This window comes from Sceloporus occidentalis, unplaced genomic scaffold, assembly GCF_023333645.1.
Source record: "Sceloporus occidentalis isolate IW3139 unplaced genomic scaffold, rSceOcc1.0.p SCAF_9, whole genome shotgun sequence".
In the NCBI taxonomy this organism is placed as follows: domain Eukaryota; kingdom Metazoa; phylum Chordata; class Lepidosauria; order Squamata; family Phrynosomatidae; genus Sceloporus; species Sceloporus occidentalis.
In genome coordinates, this window is record NW_028316989.1 from 38,308,577 (window position 1) to 38,325,216 (window position 16,640).

A 16,640-nucleotide genomic window follows, 5' to 3' on the forward strand; every position below is an offset into this window, starting at 1 on the left:
CTGTTGCTCTTCTGCAGAGTGTGTTTTGGGACGCTAGACTGTGCCTCTGCAGCCTCTCTAGGCATCTTCACTTAGGCGGGAAAATGAAGTGCCCAGATGTAATAGGATTGTGGGATGACACCTGGCTGAATGAGAGACTTCTACGTGTGAAAGGGATCTTGGAGTCCCAGGAGACCACAAGTCGAACATGAGCCAATGCTGTGATGCGGCAGCTAACAAGGCCAATGCGATTCTAAGCTGCATCAATAGAAGTCTAGTGTCTAGATCAAGGGAAATCATAGTGCCACTCTGTTCTGCTTTGGTCAGGCCCCACCTGGAATATTGTGTCCAGTTCTGGGCACCACAATTTAAAAAGGATGTTGAGAAACTGGAGCCATGTCTCCAAAGAAGGGCGACTAAAATGCCCTTTGAGGAGCAACTTAGGGAGCTGGGTATGTTTAGCCTGGAGAAGAGAAGGTTAAGAGGTGATATGATAGCCCTGTTTAAATATTTGAAGGGATGTCATATTGAGGAGGGAGCAAGCTTGTTTTCTGCTGCTCCAGATACTAGGAACCAGAGCAATGGATGCAAGCTCCAGGAAAAGAGATTCCACCTCAACATTAGGAGGAACTTCCTGACAGTAAGGGCTGTTCCACAGTGGAACACTCTCCTTCCTCGGAGTGTAGTGGAGTCCTCCTCCTTGGAGCTCTTTAAACAGAGGCTGGATGGCCATCTGTCAGAGATGCTTTGATTGAGAGTTCCTGCATGGCAGAATGGGGTTGGACTGGATGGCCCTTGTGGTCTCTTCCAACTCTATCATTCTATGATTCTGTAATTCATTCCGACGCTGGATGTGTTCAGGATTGTTGAATAAGTGATATTGCACAGCCTTGAACTCATGTAAAGCTTAGGAGGAACTTCCTGACAGGACTGTTTGACAGTGGGATATATAATATTTGGAGTCTCCTTCCTTGGAGGTCTTTAAGCAGAAGCTGGATGGCCATCTGTCAATGGGGATGCTTCGTTTGAGAGTTCCTGCATGGCAGAATGGGGTTGGACTGGATGGCCCTTTTTGGGGTCTCTTCCAACTCTATAAAGTGTTATCCCACTTTTCAAAGCAGCTCACAACACTTGAAAATACCCACATTCAATATTATGCCTCAAAGAGCAGAGGCGTCACGCTGTCTATGCTTTGCATGCATTCTCTACACAAGTAGTAAAGAAATCCCAAAGGATTACTTACGTTGCTGTCCGACTTCGCATGCTGCTTACCCAGTATCTACTCCTACTCTATTCGGCAGGATTTGTCTTCTGTTAAACTTGCGACTGTAGTCCCATTAAATTACACAACCACAAAGAATATTATGAAATAAAAATAAATAAAGCTTAAATATACTTACTAGGAGTAAGTCTCATTATACTCATTGGGATTTAACTTCTTTTAAAATGCTTAGGATTATGTTAATAGCTTTACTATTGTATAGACTTTGGTGGCCTATGGTTCATCCAGATCGTACGAGGAAAAGAAACACATCAGGATCCAGTTGAACATGACACTTAAATGTGCATCTGATGAAGTCCACCTTTAGTAAGCTAGAGCATCAAAGCATCTGGCCTTAAAGGCTTCTCAGTGTAGTTATAGAAAGCTGGACACAGACTCATCCCTCACTAAACCTTCATAGGATTCCACTGTAATAAAGTAATGCATGTTTACTAAGTAGATGCAGTGCAGTTTACTCCCTAGTAAGTCTGTTTGCAATCCTAGTACTTTACTTGCCTAGAAATAGGCACCAGGTAGTTCTGCTACTCAATAAAAAGGCCACAAGTCTCTCAGCATCTTAAAGTCTACATTCTGCTGCCATGAGGGCAAACAAATTGAAGGTTAATCCAGACAAGACAGAGGTGCTCCTGGCCAGTTGAAAGACATATCTAGGAATAGGGATTCAGTTAGATGGGAGTTACACACCCCGTGAAAACTCAGCTTCATAGTTTGGGGGTACTTCTGGATTCAGTGCTGAATCTGGAGGACCAGGTTTCAGCAGAGACCAGGAGTGCGTTTGCACAGCTAAAGCTCATGCGCCAACTGCACTTTGTAGTGCTCAGAAACTTCAGCTGGCTGAAAGAGCTGCAGCCAGGTTAACTGGAGCTGGCTATAGGGAGCACACAACGCCTCCATTTTGGGCACGACTAAGGGCCCATACAGACAGGCTAAAATAAAGCTGCTTCGGGTCACTACTTAAATGATGCATGTGTTCTAATGAACATATTAAGACTTTGAACTTAGTATTTCTCAAATGGTGAAGTGGGACTCACATGGGGGCACGGGAGATGGAGGCCCTGATCCTGCCTTTGATTGTGAGTCCCTGCATGGCAGAGGGTTGGACTGGATGGCCCTTGGGATCTGTTCCAACTCTTATGATGCTGTGATTCCACTTCTTCCCAAACCTTTGCTAGCCTGCAGGGGAAATAAAACGCAAGGAGTGCATGGGAGCCTCTGCTTGGAGGAGGAGGAGAGCGGTTTCCTTGCAAAATGTTAAAATATGTATATTAATGTCTGAACAAAAATACACACACTAAACAAACAAAATAGTTTTATTTTACTATGTTGAGCAGGGGAGGCATGATGCCCCACATATAGATGTAAAGGCATTAAAAGCATAAAATATTCTTAGAACCACTATATTATTTTATCCACTAGATTGCTATATCCTCAAAAGTGGAGAAACCCAAAGATACCCACAAAGAGAGTCTGGATACTCGAGATTTTTGAAACGGCAGAAATGGACAACTTGTCCATAATTATTAAAGAAGCCTGTGGTAAATTTTTTAATGGTTTGGAGTTTATATTTAAAAAGCCAAAGGTAAGTTTTGAATACTGCTTAAATAAACGATTAATAGCAAGGAGGTTAATCTTGTTCAAGTGGAACGAAGGAGGTAAACTTTATTAGCACCTTTGTTTTAAACTGGAAGGTGGGGACTTAAAATGTTTATGTTTATAGAGGGAAGATAAAATGGGATAGTAGTACAGTAGTGAATAGTAGAGGTGGGTCAATCCTTGTTTTTGTGTGAAATGTATGGTTTGGCCTATTTGTAAAAACTAACAAAAGAATGTTGCATCACATCAAATTAGGTTCAGTTTAGTGTGCAAATATGTGTTCAAATCTGGTTACAAACATGCCCCAACATATCAAAGACCATGTTGTATTCCTGCTTCAAATAGTTTATCAGAAGAATCTAGAATGGAGCTTATTATTAGTTACTGCAGATGGAAAGAATATTCATTTCTGGGATCAAAATGACACATGATGGGAAGCCCAGTTGGGAAGAATACAGCAGCAAAAATGAAGTTTTGGAAGTCATTCTGTGCACAAATATATCCAATTTTAATGTAAATTGTAGGGCTTTGAGGGGGGGGAAACACCATGGTTTCTAGGTGTTTCCTCCTCTATGCAATTCTCACACAAAAAACCAATGTGTATTTCTGTGCAAAGTAATTTCCAGAAACCTATTGGAAAATGTGAATACCATTTAAGAGCAGCCAAAAACAATTATTATTTTCTATGCAGTGAGGAGAAAACTGTAGTAAGTATTCATCTTCACTGACAAGTATGAGATAGCTGAATATTAACTTCCCTGCTAAACTACTGAATTTTGGGATATAGTCTAGTTTTATCTCAGTAGCACAGAAACAAGCACATGACAGAGTTAAAGTCAGTATATTTTAATACTATTATTAGAAAAATTAAACACTGAGGTATGTAAGCTTACAGTAAAGAACGCTTTTAGTGTTGTAGTTGAAAACATACCAGAAAGCAGAGATATCTTTTTAAAGAAGCGTAAAGCAAGTTTACAGGCATGAATTATTTAGTCAGAATTCATAAATTCAGTGCAGTAAGGCGGGGGAGCAGAGTAAAAGACCAGACAGACTTCTACAGAGCAGTGAAAACTAAGTAGTTGAATTTATTATGCATACTATACAGGGAAGGTGGCGATATGGAGCAACTGAAATTGTCACTGTTTCAGCATCAGGAACGCATTAAGGAACATTTCAAACCAAACAGTTCTTTTGTGCCCTCTACACATACTCTCCTATGACCAAGAATAATAAATAGGTGGGATCAGTGTGGGGAGAAGAACAGTTTTGAATCACTTCATTACTCCACTAGGTTATGACCGGACAGATTTTGGGGGGGGGGGGGGGGGGACTACAACATACTGTCTTCATTATAGACATATTTAAGCACTAATTACTGCATAAAGTGGATAGATTGCTAAACGATAGTGCAGATAGATCTCTGAAAAAGGTCATTTATCAAATGGTAAAACTCATATTATACAATATGTACACAAAGCTTTACAGCTTTTTCTTGTTGGGAGTAAGCTGAAGGTTGCAAGTTAGCCATCCATTTGATCTTCTACAGTTGTTGTCGATCTACCTCCTTGTGTCCTTAACAGCACAGATGACCAAACTACCTTCGGTTGTTGACGTTTATCCCGAGCCACCAGTTCACCAAGAGAGTAGGATGAACTGGTTGGTTCTGTAGTATATTCTCATGGATCACCAGCTTGTTTTCTTTACAGTCTAGTTCAGTTCACTGGCAGACATGGACAATTTGCACAGTCACAATACAAAATAGCAAATTATAACTGGGGCAATGGAATGTTGAGATTTACATGGCTATTTATACCTCCCTACATAAGATATCAGTGATCTAGTGTAGTAACAATTAGGAAATATGCCTGGTCATTTTCTGTTAGAAACTATTAGGCTTAGGTGGCAGTCAGTTCTCACAGGTCTGGCTTTTGCTCTTAATCATACAAAAATAAATGGTGAATATTTACCAGAACAGCTATCTGTAAAAGTTCGCTTCATATGTGACCTTGTTCTTGTTTTAAACAAACCTAGTCTATTAAGTTTCATTTCACTGTAAAATTTGATTCAATGAATATGTGAATTCCTATGTGAGAGGGGGATTAACTCTGAATTAACTACCATTTCTACCCAGGAAAAATGGATATGCTACATAATTTGAAAATATGTTCCCCTACAACAAATCGGGTAATAGCATTATTCTTGCACAAACAACCTTAAAGTTAAAGTCCAGTAATATAAACCTATTACCCATACATTAAAAGAGATCCACTTTTGGTATAGAATCAAATTTAGGGTTACTTTAAATTATGAAAGGGATGAAGTCAAAGAGAGACAGAGTTCAGTATCTCTGAAATCCAGCCATTTATATCTGTATTATAGGTCAGAGTTAACTGCCATGATTTGCTAGCATATCATGCCATATTAAATTTGCCTTTTAGAGGGACCTTAGAGAGGACAGACTACATATGACAGTTATCATGGAACAATCTAACACAACAACCATTTAATGTAACAAAGGAACACTGCCCTTAAGTTGAGAGCTTGATTCTCAACACGTGTCAGGGAACAAGAATATGAACTCCCTCTGAAACACAAAATGCTACCATCAATGTTGACTAGACTTTACATGTGTGAGATATCAATTTGTGTCCAATATGTAAGATAGTCCCCCCTGAAGCATTTATACAGTGACAAACCACACTTCTATTTTCAAATCACAGAATTCGCATGACCATCTTGAATAATATCTACAAAAAGGTAACCATCGCCTTCTCTTCCCATTCTAGAAAATTCCTAAATGATGTGTATGTGTTGGAGAATAGCAGCAAGGTTTACTCACATTTTCACATTGTAAATATCCTGAAATTCATATGTTTTTACACGTTATAGATGTCAAAATATGCCAAAAAGCAAATATAGTAAATAGCACTGGAACACCATACACAGCGTGATCTGCAAGTTGCTTGTGATACACTTGCCATTACATTTAGTCCCTCTGAAGTGGAACTACCTTAGGTACACTAGCTTACGTGTTCTGTGGGACCTTTCCATCAACACAGTTATCACACTATATTCTACTTTAATGGGCATGGCCACATCCTATGGAATTCTGGGTTTTGTAATTTACTGGGTCAGTAAAGCTATCTGACAAAGACTTCTAAATACTGTAATCAGTTCCCTAAATTATACATCCCAGGATTTGACTGGATGTGGGCAAGACAGTGAAAGCAGAATATAGTGCTATAATTGTATAGTATGAAAGGGCTCTATTGTATATATTTAAACTGTAGGCCATTATTATCACACACAGGATGTAATAGCAAAGCTGATCCAGCATAGTATTTTAGGTGCTTCTGAGAACCTAAACAAGCCTGTTACTTTTAATAAGGTAGTTGAATCAAATGAATATTGTGAGTTCCAAAGGTACAGAATCATTTGTGCTTCCAGTTGGCACTTTTTAAAATGTAAAGTCAACAGATAAGTTGCAAAAATTGTGCAAAACGATCTTATTTACATAAATGGCACGAAAGTGAATTCAGTCTATGCACATGCACACTTCATCCACTTAAAAATGTGTTCTACATTATAGGACCAAATGGAATACCAGCTTCAACAGGCAGTTGTCAATAAGCACAAGGTTTACAAGTAGTACACCAGAACGAGCAAATATTGCCCAAGTAAAAAAATCTATTGTTAAAGCTGACGTAGGTTTAAGGCCATTCAAGTTCAAGAGCAGATACACAAATTAAGTCAGAGCCCCATCTTCTTTAATTACATGCTTTACCTTCTAGCAACTTGCAGTCTAAAACCAAAACACAAGAAGAAACACAAGAGGTTGTATTCAGTACAAACATACTACTCTCTTAAACTGAGGAAACTAAAGAAAGCAAAAAATAAAGAAAGCAGAAACATTTAAAAAAATCAATCTTGCTATGTCAATTGCTGGAACCAGCCCTACACTAGCAATAGGTAATATGTACATTTTTCAAGTAGATTACATTGCTCCAACAAATTGTGTCCTTTTTATATCAGTGCATTGTTCTCAATTCATCCAAGGACTGCACAACTGAATTCTTAACAGGATCCTCTTACAATAGCAGCACACGCTACCACTACCTGCAAAGCGGTCAGTCAATGACTTAGTGGAAACAAAAATGTGAGAAGTTTAACTATTAAGGAAAGATTAAGGGAATGAGAAGATTCATGCAGTTCTGTCAGTCTAGTCAGCCAGCCAGCTTACTGGCAACAAGAGACGGTTTCCGCTGTGGGAGGTCCTGTGGTGTGGGAATATGGTCACCTGTAACTTCAGTCTTATCAGGAGCTGCCGTTGGGAGTTGCTTGTTCTTCATCTTTGCTTTTGCCATATTGTAATCCCCAGAATCAAAATATTTTTGCTGTAAAGCAAAATGTCAATGAAATAAGTAAAACAGAAAGGCTTATATATAAGAATTAGCTGTCTGAGATTATTTAATTTAGCTCATGTGTATTTAAAGAATTAAGCTAATAATTGTACAAAACAGTTATAATTTAGCCTGTTAATTGAAGACCAACTTTGTAAATGGTGGAGAAGCTGGCTTGACTATCATCAAACACCCAAGATTGCTTGCAGCATATTGTCTAGCTTAATGAACAAGGCAAGTATGGGAATCCAAAACGTGCAAGAATGAAGTACAGTCTGAACAGATTTCAACCCAGAAAAACCATAAAGAATATTGTGTGATAAGATTATGAACAGAGTCGTAATCTTGGCTGCTAGTATTTTCTCACAAACAGAATCATTGTTTGGATAAATGAGTGCAAGGTATACATTAACAGCCCATCTCCTTTTCATTTGTTTCTCTTTCAGAGTCTTAGTGGAGTTGTGGTTACTATCAGGCTAGGTAGTCGAAGGGCCCGAACAGACAGGCCAAAATAAAGCCGCTTCAGGTCACTTGGGAGGTATGCTGTTTAAATGACACATGCATCTTAAGAGGCTGGAAGCTGTTCCAAAGCTGCGCTCCAGTCCTTAGGACTGGAGAATGGCTTTGGTGTGATTTCTGGCCTCTTAGGATGCATGCATCATTTAAACAGCATATCTCCAACGTGACCCGAAGCAGCTTTAATTTGGCCTGTCTGTTTCAGTCCTAAGTTAACTTACATCACAGACTATTTGAAAGAACAGGGCGGGGGAGTTGCCATGGGGTTAAAACCAGCTATGCCAACCTAAGCTTTGAAGTCAGGGCAGGATAAAAATGTAATATACTGTGCTAACCATACATAAGACTTATTTCTCGTATGTGTACATACATATACCATACCTGCCATTGGTGAGCCATGAAATAAAAGATTACCTTACCACACAGCAGCAAAGAGAAAAAAGCACCTACTGTAACACTCTGGATACTGCATCTGCTTTTATTGTGAATCCTTTCAGAAGGACCTTTCAAATGTTAAAGGGGTTACACAAATGTACAAGCAAAGCAATTTGTGTTCCCTTAGGGAATCTGGTTCCATAATGTAATCAGTACCTGAATGGAAGTCAGTAAACTGTCCCTTAACCAGGACACAAAAGAATTAAGCAATTTTAGAATAGTTCTTAGAACAACAGAAAGTCAGTGGTTTTAATCTTCATATGTAAACTATATAAAGATGTCTGTCTCATCTATTTTCAGAAGGTTTGTGACAATCTATTTTGCACAATTAAATGTATCCAGAGTTTAAGAAGATGCTATGAAGAAAAACTCCCTACTAATATAAAATAAGAACAATTTTAGTTGGCAGTTTTAAGAAAGCTATTTAGTCTTCCCTTTGGGGGGGGGGGGGGGAATCTGTGTACATTACTGAAATACACCTTACACTGGAAAATAAAATCAGGATTTGTGTTACAGTTTTGCTTTCTCTTAGAACTGATGAATCCCTGAAGCTACACAAGAGGAAACATTTCAAAATGTTTACACAAAATGTTCCCAGTTTTTGCTAATGAAATGTAAAGAATGACTGGGTTTAAAAGTACAGGAAGTATATGAACCAACGTTTTTTTTCAGGAAGGCACCAGATAGTTTTAAAAATCTGCTTCTAGGTATGCTTTCACTGAAACTCAATTGGATCAAAGCATCTTTACCACTGAGGAAAGGTTTTTAGGATTGGGGTGAAGGTTTCAAAGCATGTTTTACTGCAGCACAAGCAAAAATGAGATTAAGAGGCTCTCCTTGACTAGATAGCTTCAACAATGTTGTTTGGCTAGTCTTACTCACTCCTTTCTGGAGTCGCTTCCTCAAGAAATCTGAGCCCCCAGGCTTTTGTCCCAGATGAGGGTATCTGGCTTTCAACTTGGCTTCTTCAGCCTTCTCAGGACTAATCACCTTGTCTTCCATTTCCTGAAAAAACAAAGAATATTTACATGGTATCACTACACCTTCCTAAGATTCCTATTGTGATTTCACAATACGCCCAATCTTTAAATATTCAAACTTCATCAGCTAGAAAAATAATGCCGGCCATATCCAACATATTCTGCATTCCATAAATGTTCCCAGTAGATGAATTATACATTACATATGATTTTTACAGAACTGTGTACATTACGATGCTTTAATATAACACATGCACACTTGCAAACCTTCTGATGTACAGAGCTGATTCTATCCCTCCAGAGTTTTCCTACATTACTACCATTATTTTTGGTCAGGATTGGCTCTCAAAATTGCTTAGAAGTATCTCAATCCAGAACAAAAGTAGAGTACTGGAAATAGGTGGGTAAGTATAACAGTCTCTTCTGCCCTAGATCTGGCAAATTAAGATAAGTTCCAGTCCTCTCCCCTTCCACAGAGAAGAACAAAGCACAAGTGGATACCTACCCATAAAGTTGACACTATAAATCTCTTCTAGCCTGGCTGCCACTTCCAAGGCTCAGTTAACATAAAGCCCAATTCAGTTAACTTAAGGGACTCAGTGGCTCAGCAGTTAAGACACTGGCTCTGAAGACTGCAAAGTCTAAGGGAGTGAGCTCCTGTCACTAGTCCCAGCTTCTGACAATCTAGCCATTTGAAAGCATGTAAAAGTGCAAATATAGTCACCTCTCCATTTCCGTGGGGGATCCATTACGGACCTCCCCCCTGCGAAAACTGCCAATATTCAAGCCCCATTTTATCCCCCTCGATCTGCGGCTCACATATAAGTGAGAGACGCAGGTCCCAAGTCCATGAAAACGGAGGGCAAGCGTAGATAAATAGGTGCCCCTTTGGTGGGAAGGCAACAGCATCCCATGCGCTATGCTGGCCACATGTGACAATGCTGGCTCCCCTGGCTTAGTAACAGAGATGAGCAATGCCCCTACAGTCAATTAGGTCTAGACATTCATGTCAAAGGGAAAACTTTACCTTTTTCCCCAGTGAATTTAATCTTCACAAGCAAGGTATTATGTCCCATCTTATGAAGGCTTGTGACATTTTGCAAAACCGGGCCAAAATGTGTGGTTGTCAAACGGCCCAAAATATGTGACAGCAGAGCTGAATTTAGCTTTGTGGGTCAAAAAGTGTGCACCAATCTGCCTTTCTTCCACCAGTTAGAAATCATCATAGGTTGTGAATGGCCATCAAATGTGAGGGGAAGGGATCCACCTACTACTATGCTAGTGTCCAAAAGAGGGAGACCAAAACTGAAAGGTCTGGAAACCATGCCTTATGAGGAAAGACTTAAGGGAAGTGGGTATGTTGAGCCTGGAGAAGAGAAGGTTAAGAGGTGATATGATAGCCCCGTTTAAGTATTTGAAGGATGTCATATTGAGGAGGGAGCAAGCTTGTTTTCTGCTGCTCCAGAGAATAGTATCCAGAGCAAAATGGATTCAAATTACAGGAAAAGAGATTCCAGCTCAACATTAGAAGGAACTTCCTGATAGTTAAGAGCTGTTTGACAGAGAAATCTACTCCTTTCTCAGAGAGTGGTGGAGTCCCCTCCTTGGAAGTCTTTAAACAGAGGTCGGATGGCCATCTGTCAGGGATGCTTTGATTGTGAATTCCTGCATGGCAGGACGGTCCTTGAGGTCTCTTCCGACTCTATGATTCTATAATAACAGCAACAACAACAATAACCCCTTCAACACTTATAAGGGTTGAAACCCGCTCCGTCCATTTCATAGGAATCTATAAAATGTAGAGATTGTGAATATGAACCAGTCATAATACACAAGTCTCGATTATGCATTTGTAACTGAACTCATATTACAGGCCATTCTATTTCTTAGGGGTGGTCTTAGATATCTATGGCTTAACCATCAAATTCCATCTGAAATTCTAAAAGCCGTTGTTTGGCTGTTGGTGATGCCTTGGTTGTGTCTTCCTGTGGGCAAAAGGGTGTTGGACTGGGGGGCCCTTGGGATCTCCTCCAACTCTAGGATGCCCCCCGGACGTTCCTGAGACCAATGGATCTCAAGGAGAAGGGAGCAGGTGGGCCCAGGGCGGCCTGGGAACTGGCCCAGCAGTGGCCCAAGGCAGCCAGGAGGCGCTTTGAGGGGGCAGGAGGGCAGGCCTCCAAAAGGGAGCCACCTGCCTCCTCTTACCTGGAGTGCTGAAGGGGAAGCAGAAGTGGAGTCACTCCCTTTTGTGGGTCAGAGAGAGAGAGTAAAGGGCAGAGGGAGGCACTGAAACAAATGGCAGCACTTGCCCATAGGGAAACCATACTTGCCATAGGGATACACAGGGGAATACTTGCCCATAGGGATACACAGGGGAATACTTGCCCATAGGGAAACAGAGGGGAATACTTGCCCATAGGGATACACAGGGGAATACTTGCCATAGGGATACACAGGGGAATACTTGCCCATAGGGATACACAGGGGAATACTTGCCCATAGGGATACACAGGGGAATACTTGCCCATAGGGAAACAGAGGGGAATACTTGCCCATAGGGATACACAGGGGAATACTTGCCATAGGGATACACAGGGGAATACTTGCCATAGGGATACACAGGGGAATACTTGCCCATAGGGATACACAGGGGAATACTTGCCATAGGGATACACAGGGGAATACTTGCCATAGGGAAACAGAGGGGAATACTTGCCCATAGGGAAACAGAGGGGAATACTTGCCCATAGGGAAACAGAGGGGAATACTTGCCCATAGGGATACACAGGGGAATACTTGCCCATAGGGATACACAGGGGAATACTTGCCATAGGGAAACAGAGGGAAATACTTGCCCATAGGGATACACAGGGGAATACTTGCCCATAGGGAAACAGAGGGGAATACTTGCCCATAGGGAAACAGAGGGGAATACTTGCCCATAGGGAAACAGAGGGGAATACTTGCCCATAGGGAAACAGAGGGGAATACTTGCCCATAGGGATACACTTGCCATAGGGATACACAGGGGAATACTTGCCATAGGGATACACAGGGGAATACTTGCCCATAGGGATACAGAAGGGAATACTTGCCATAGGGATACACAGGGGGATACTTGCCATAGGGATACACAGGGGAATCCTTGCCCATAGGGATACACAGGGGAATACTTGCCATAGGGATACACAGGGGAATCCTTGCCCATAGGGATACACAGGGGGATACTTGCCATAGGGATACACAGGGGAATCCTTGCCCATAGGGATACACAGGGGAATACTTGCCATAGGGATACACAGGGGAATACTTGCCATAGGGATACACAGGGGAATACTTGCCATAGGGATACACAGGGGAATACTTGCCATAGGGATACACAGGGGAATACTTGCCATAGGGATACACAGGGGAATACTTGCCATAGGGATACACAGGGGAATACTTGCCCATAGGGATACACAGGGGAATACTTGCCCATAGGGATACAGAAGGGAATACTTGCCATAGGGATACAGAAGGGAATACTTGCCATAGGGATACACAGGGGAATACTTGCCATAGGGATACACAGGGGAATACTTGCCATAGGGATACACAGGGGAATACTTGCCATAGGGATACACAGGGGAATCCTTGCCATAGGGATACACAGGGGAATCCTTGCCATAGGGATACAGAAGGGAATCCTTGCCATAGGGATACAGAAGGGAATACTTGCCATAGGGATACACAGGGGAATACTTGCCATAGGGATACACAGGGGAATACTTGCCATAGGGATACACAGGGGAATCCTTGCCATAGGGATACACAGGGGAATCCTTGCCATAGGGATACAGAAGGGAATACTTGCCCATAGGGATACAGAAGGGAATACTTGCCATAGGGATACACAGGGGAATACTTGCCCATAGGGAAACAGAGGGGAATACTTGCCCATAGGGATACAGAAGGGAATACTTGCCCATAGGGAAACAGAGGGGAATACTTGCCCATAGGGATACACAGGGGAATACTTGCCCATAGGGAAACAGAGGGGAATACTTGCCCATAGGGATACACAGGGGAATACTTGCCCATAGGGAAACAGAGGGGAATACTTGCCCATAGGGATACACAGGGGAATCCTTGCCATAGGGATACACAGGGGAATCCTTGCCATAGGGATACAGAAGGGAATACTTGCCCATAGGGATACACAGGGGAATCCTTGCCATAGGGATACAGAAGGGAATACTTGCCATAGGGATACACAGGGGAATACTTGCCCATAGGGAAACAGAGGGGAATACTTGCCCATAGGGATACACTTGCCATAGGGATACACAGGGGAATACTTGCCCATAGGGATACACAGGGGAATCCTTGCCCATAGGGAAACAGAGGGGAATACTTGCCCATAGGGATACACAGGGGAATACTTGCCCATAGGGAAACAGAGGGGAATACTTGCCCATAGGGATACACAGGGGAATCCTTGCCATAGGGATACAGAAGGGAATACTTGCCCATAGGGATACACAGGGGAATCCTTGCCATAGGGATACAGAAGGGAATACTTGCCATAGGGATACACAGGGGAATCCTTGCCATAGGGATACAGAAGGGAATACTTGCCATAGGGATACACAGGGGAATACTTGCCCATAGGGAAACAGAGGGGAATACTTGCCCATAGGGATACACTTGCCATAGGGATACACAGGGGAATACTTGCCCATAGGGATACACAGGGGAATCCTTGCCCATAGGGAAACAGAGGGGAATACTTGCCCATAGGGATACACAGGGGAATACTTGCCCATAGGGAAACAGAGGGGAATACTTGCCCATAGGGATACACAGGGGAATCCTTGCCATAGGGATACAGAAGGGAATACTTGCCCATAGGGATACACAGGGGAATCCTTGCCATAGGGATACAGAAGGGAATACTTGCCATAGGGATACACAGGGGAATCCTTGCCATAGGGATACAGAAGGGAATACTTGCCATAGGGATACACAGGGGAATACTTGCCCATAGGGAAACAGAGGGGAATACTTGCCCATAGGGATACACTTGCCATAGGGATACACAGGGGAATACTTGCCCATAGGGATACACAGGGGAATCCTTGCCCATAGGGAAACAGAGGGGAATACTTGCCCATAGGGATACACAGGGGAATACTTGCCCATAGGGAAACAGAGGGGAATACTTGCCCATAGGGATACACAGGGGAATCCTTGCCATAGGGATACAGAAGGGAATACTTGCCCATAGGGATACACAGGGGAATCCTTGCCATAGGGATACAGAAGGGAATACTTGCCATAGGGATACACAGGGGAATCCTTGCCATAGGGATACAGAAGGGAATACTTGCCATAGGGATACACAGGGGAATACTTGCCCATAGGGAAACAGAGGGGAATACTTGCCCATAGGGATACACTTGCCATAGGGATACACAGGGGAATACTTGCCCATAGGGATACACAGGGGAATACTTGCCCATGGGAGAAAACTGCACGTGCCCATAGAGAACCATTGGGGAATCCTTGCCCATAGGGAACCCTAGAGGAGCGTACTTGCCCTCAGGAGAACACTGGGCCAGTAACGCCTCCCTCTGGGCCAGGAATTCCCCGTGTAACCCAGGCCCAAAGGGGGCGGCCTCCGCCTGGGCTCCTCCGCCCCTCGCGCTGCCCCTTCCCGGCCTCCTCCTTCTCACCTTCTGCTCCTCGGCCGAGGCGAGCTCCGCGCCCTCCGCCGACATGACTCCCTCACAGCCGCGCCGAGAGAATAGAGGCCTCTAGCCGGCGAAGGCCGCACACCCAAGATGGCCGCCCTCCCTCCGACGGCGAGCCAAAGGGCTCAAGCTTCTTCTTCCGCCTCCGCGAGATTGCCTTCCCTCCTCCTCCTCTTCAGCCTGGGGGCCAAATGAATGAGGCGGCACGTCGGAGGGGGCGGGGTTTGCGCGCCTCTCGCGAGATCTCGACGTCGTCTGCGTCATCTTCTCGGGGCTGTGGCACGCTGGGAGTCGTAGTTCTTAGAGGGAATGCCTCGATGCGCGCGCAGGCCTTCCATCAAGGCGCCTCCTCCTGGGTCCTGGCAGTTAGGCTGCATCCACACTGGAGAAATAACCCGGTTTGGCACCGCTTTAACTCCTTTTCTGGCTCAAAGGCTATGGGAATGCTGGGAGTCGGAGTTTGTTGTGGGCCCAGCGGAGCCTGCTTTACATCATTGAACCCTTTCCTGTGTTATGTATTATTTATACCTATTATGCCATTATTTCTTAGATTGTATGCAATGGGCAGGTTTACTCTGTCTTTACTCTCATCTATTCTATTGTTTGTATGTACTGCGCTGTGCAAATCTAATAATAATAGTTATAGAGATAGTAATAATAACAACAGCTGTAGCCTGGTTATCAGCATTACTTCAAGCTGTGGCTGAGAGTGAAGCCTGGGAAGCCAGGTCTTCAAGGTTAGGTCAATGTAAATGTAAATTTAAATGTAAGGTACTGCACTGAGGGCAGAAAAATGAAATGCACAGATATAGGATTATGGGGGACACCTGGCTGAATGAAAACTACGTCTGAAAGGGATCTGGGAGTCCAGGTAGACCACAAGTTGAACATGAGTCAACAGTGTGATGCGGCAGCTAAAAAGGCTAATGCGATTCTAGGCTGCATCAACAGAAGGATAGTGTCTAGATCAGGGGAAGTAATAGTGCCACTCCATTCTGCTTTGGTCAGGCCCCACCTGGAATACTGGGTCCAGTTCTGGGCACCACAAGTCAAAAAAGATGTGGAGAAACTGGAGGGCAACTAAAATGGTGAAGGGTCTGGTAACCATGAAGCCCTATGAGGAACGACTAAGGGAGCTGGGGATGTTTAACCTGTGAAGGTTAAGAGGTGATATGATAGCCCTGTTTAAATATTTCAAAGGATGTCATATTGAGAAGGGAGCAAGCTTGTTTTCTGCTGCTCCAGAGAATAGGACCCAGAACAAAGGATGCAAGCTCCAGGAACAGAGATTCCACCTCAACATTAGGAAGAACTTCCTGACAGTAAGGGCTGTTCGACAGTGGAACAAACTCCTTCCTCGGAGTGTAGTGGAGTCTCCTTCCTTGGAGGTCTTTAAGCAGAGGCTGGGTGGCCATCTGTCAATGGGGATGCTTTGAGTGAGAGTTCCTGCATGGCAGAATGGGGCTGGACTGGCTGGCCCTTGAGGTCTCTTCCAACTCTGACTCTGTGACTGTCTGGGGGGGGAAAGGGGGGTATAAACAGAAATGGTCCCTCTCTATGGCAACCTCCGCTTTCAGTGGCTTTCGCTTGGGACCTGGGGTTGGTTGGGAGGGCCTTGGGAGAGTTAAGTAGTTGGGATATTCCTTTTCATTTCAGACTTTGCAAAAACGTGTTAATGGATGCATTCTGCGCAAGTTGATCAATAAAGTTTCTTTTGATT

General features: G+C 43.3%; 1 protein-coding gene across 1 annotated transcript; it reads right to left on the reverse strand.

Annotated features, from left to right (window-relative positions):
- Window positions 1-6,345: 6,345 nt before the first annotated feature.
- On the reverse strand, window positions 6,346-15,099 carry ARPP19 (cAMP regulated phosphoprotein 19). Its single transcript, XM_089538859.1, has 3 exons — window positions 14,903-15,099; window positions 9,088-9,210; window positions 6,346-7,248 (listed from the first exon to the last, which is right to left on the reverse strand). Exons 1-3 carry the CDS (start codon window positions 14,945-14,947, stop codon window positions 7,078-7,080), a joined length of 339 nt encoding a protein of 112 aa, XP_089394985.1. The 5' UTR covers window positions 14,948-15,099; the 3' UTR covers window positions 6,346-7,077.
- Window positions 15,100-16,640: the final 1,541 nt, after the last annotated feature.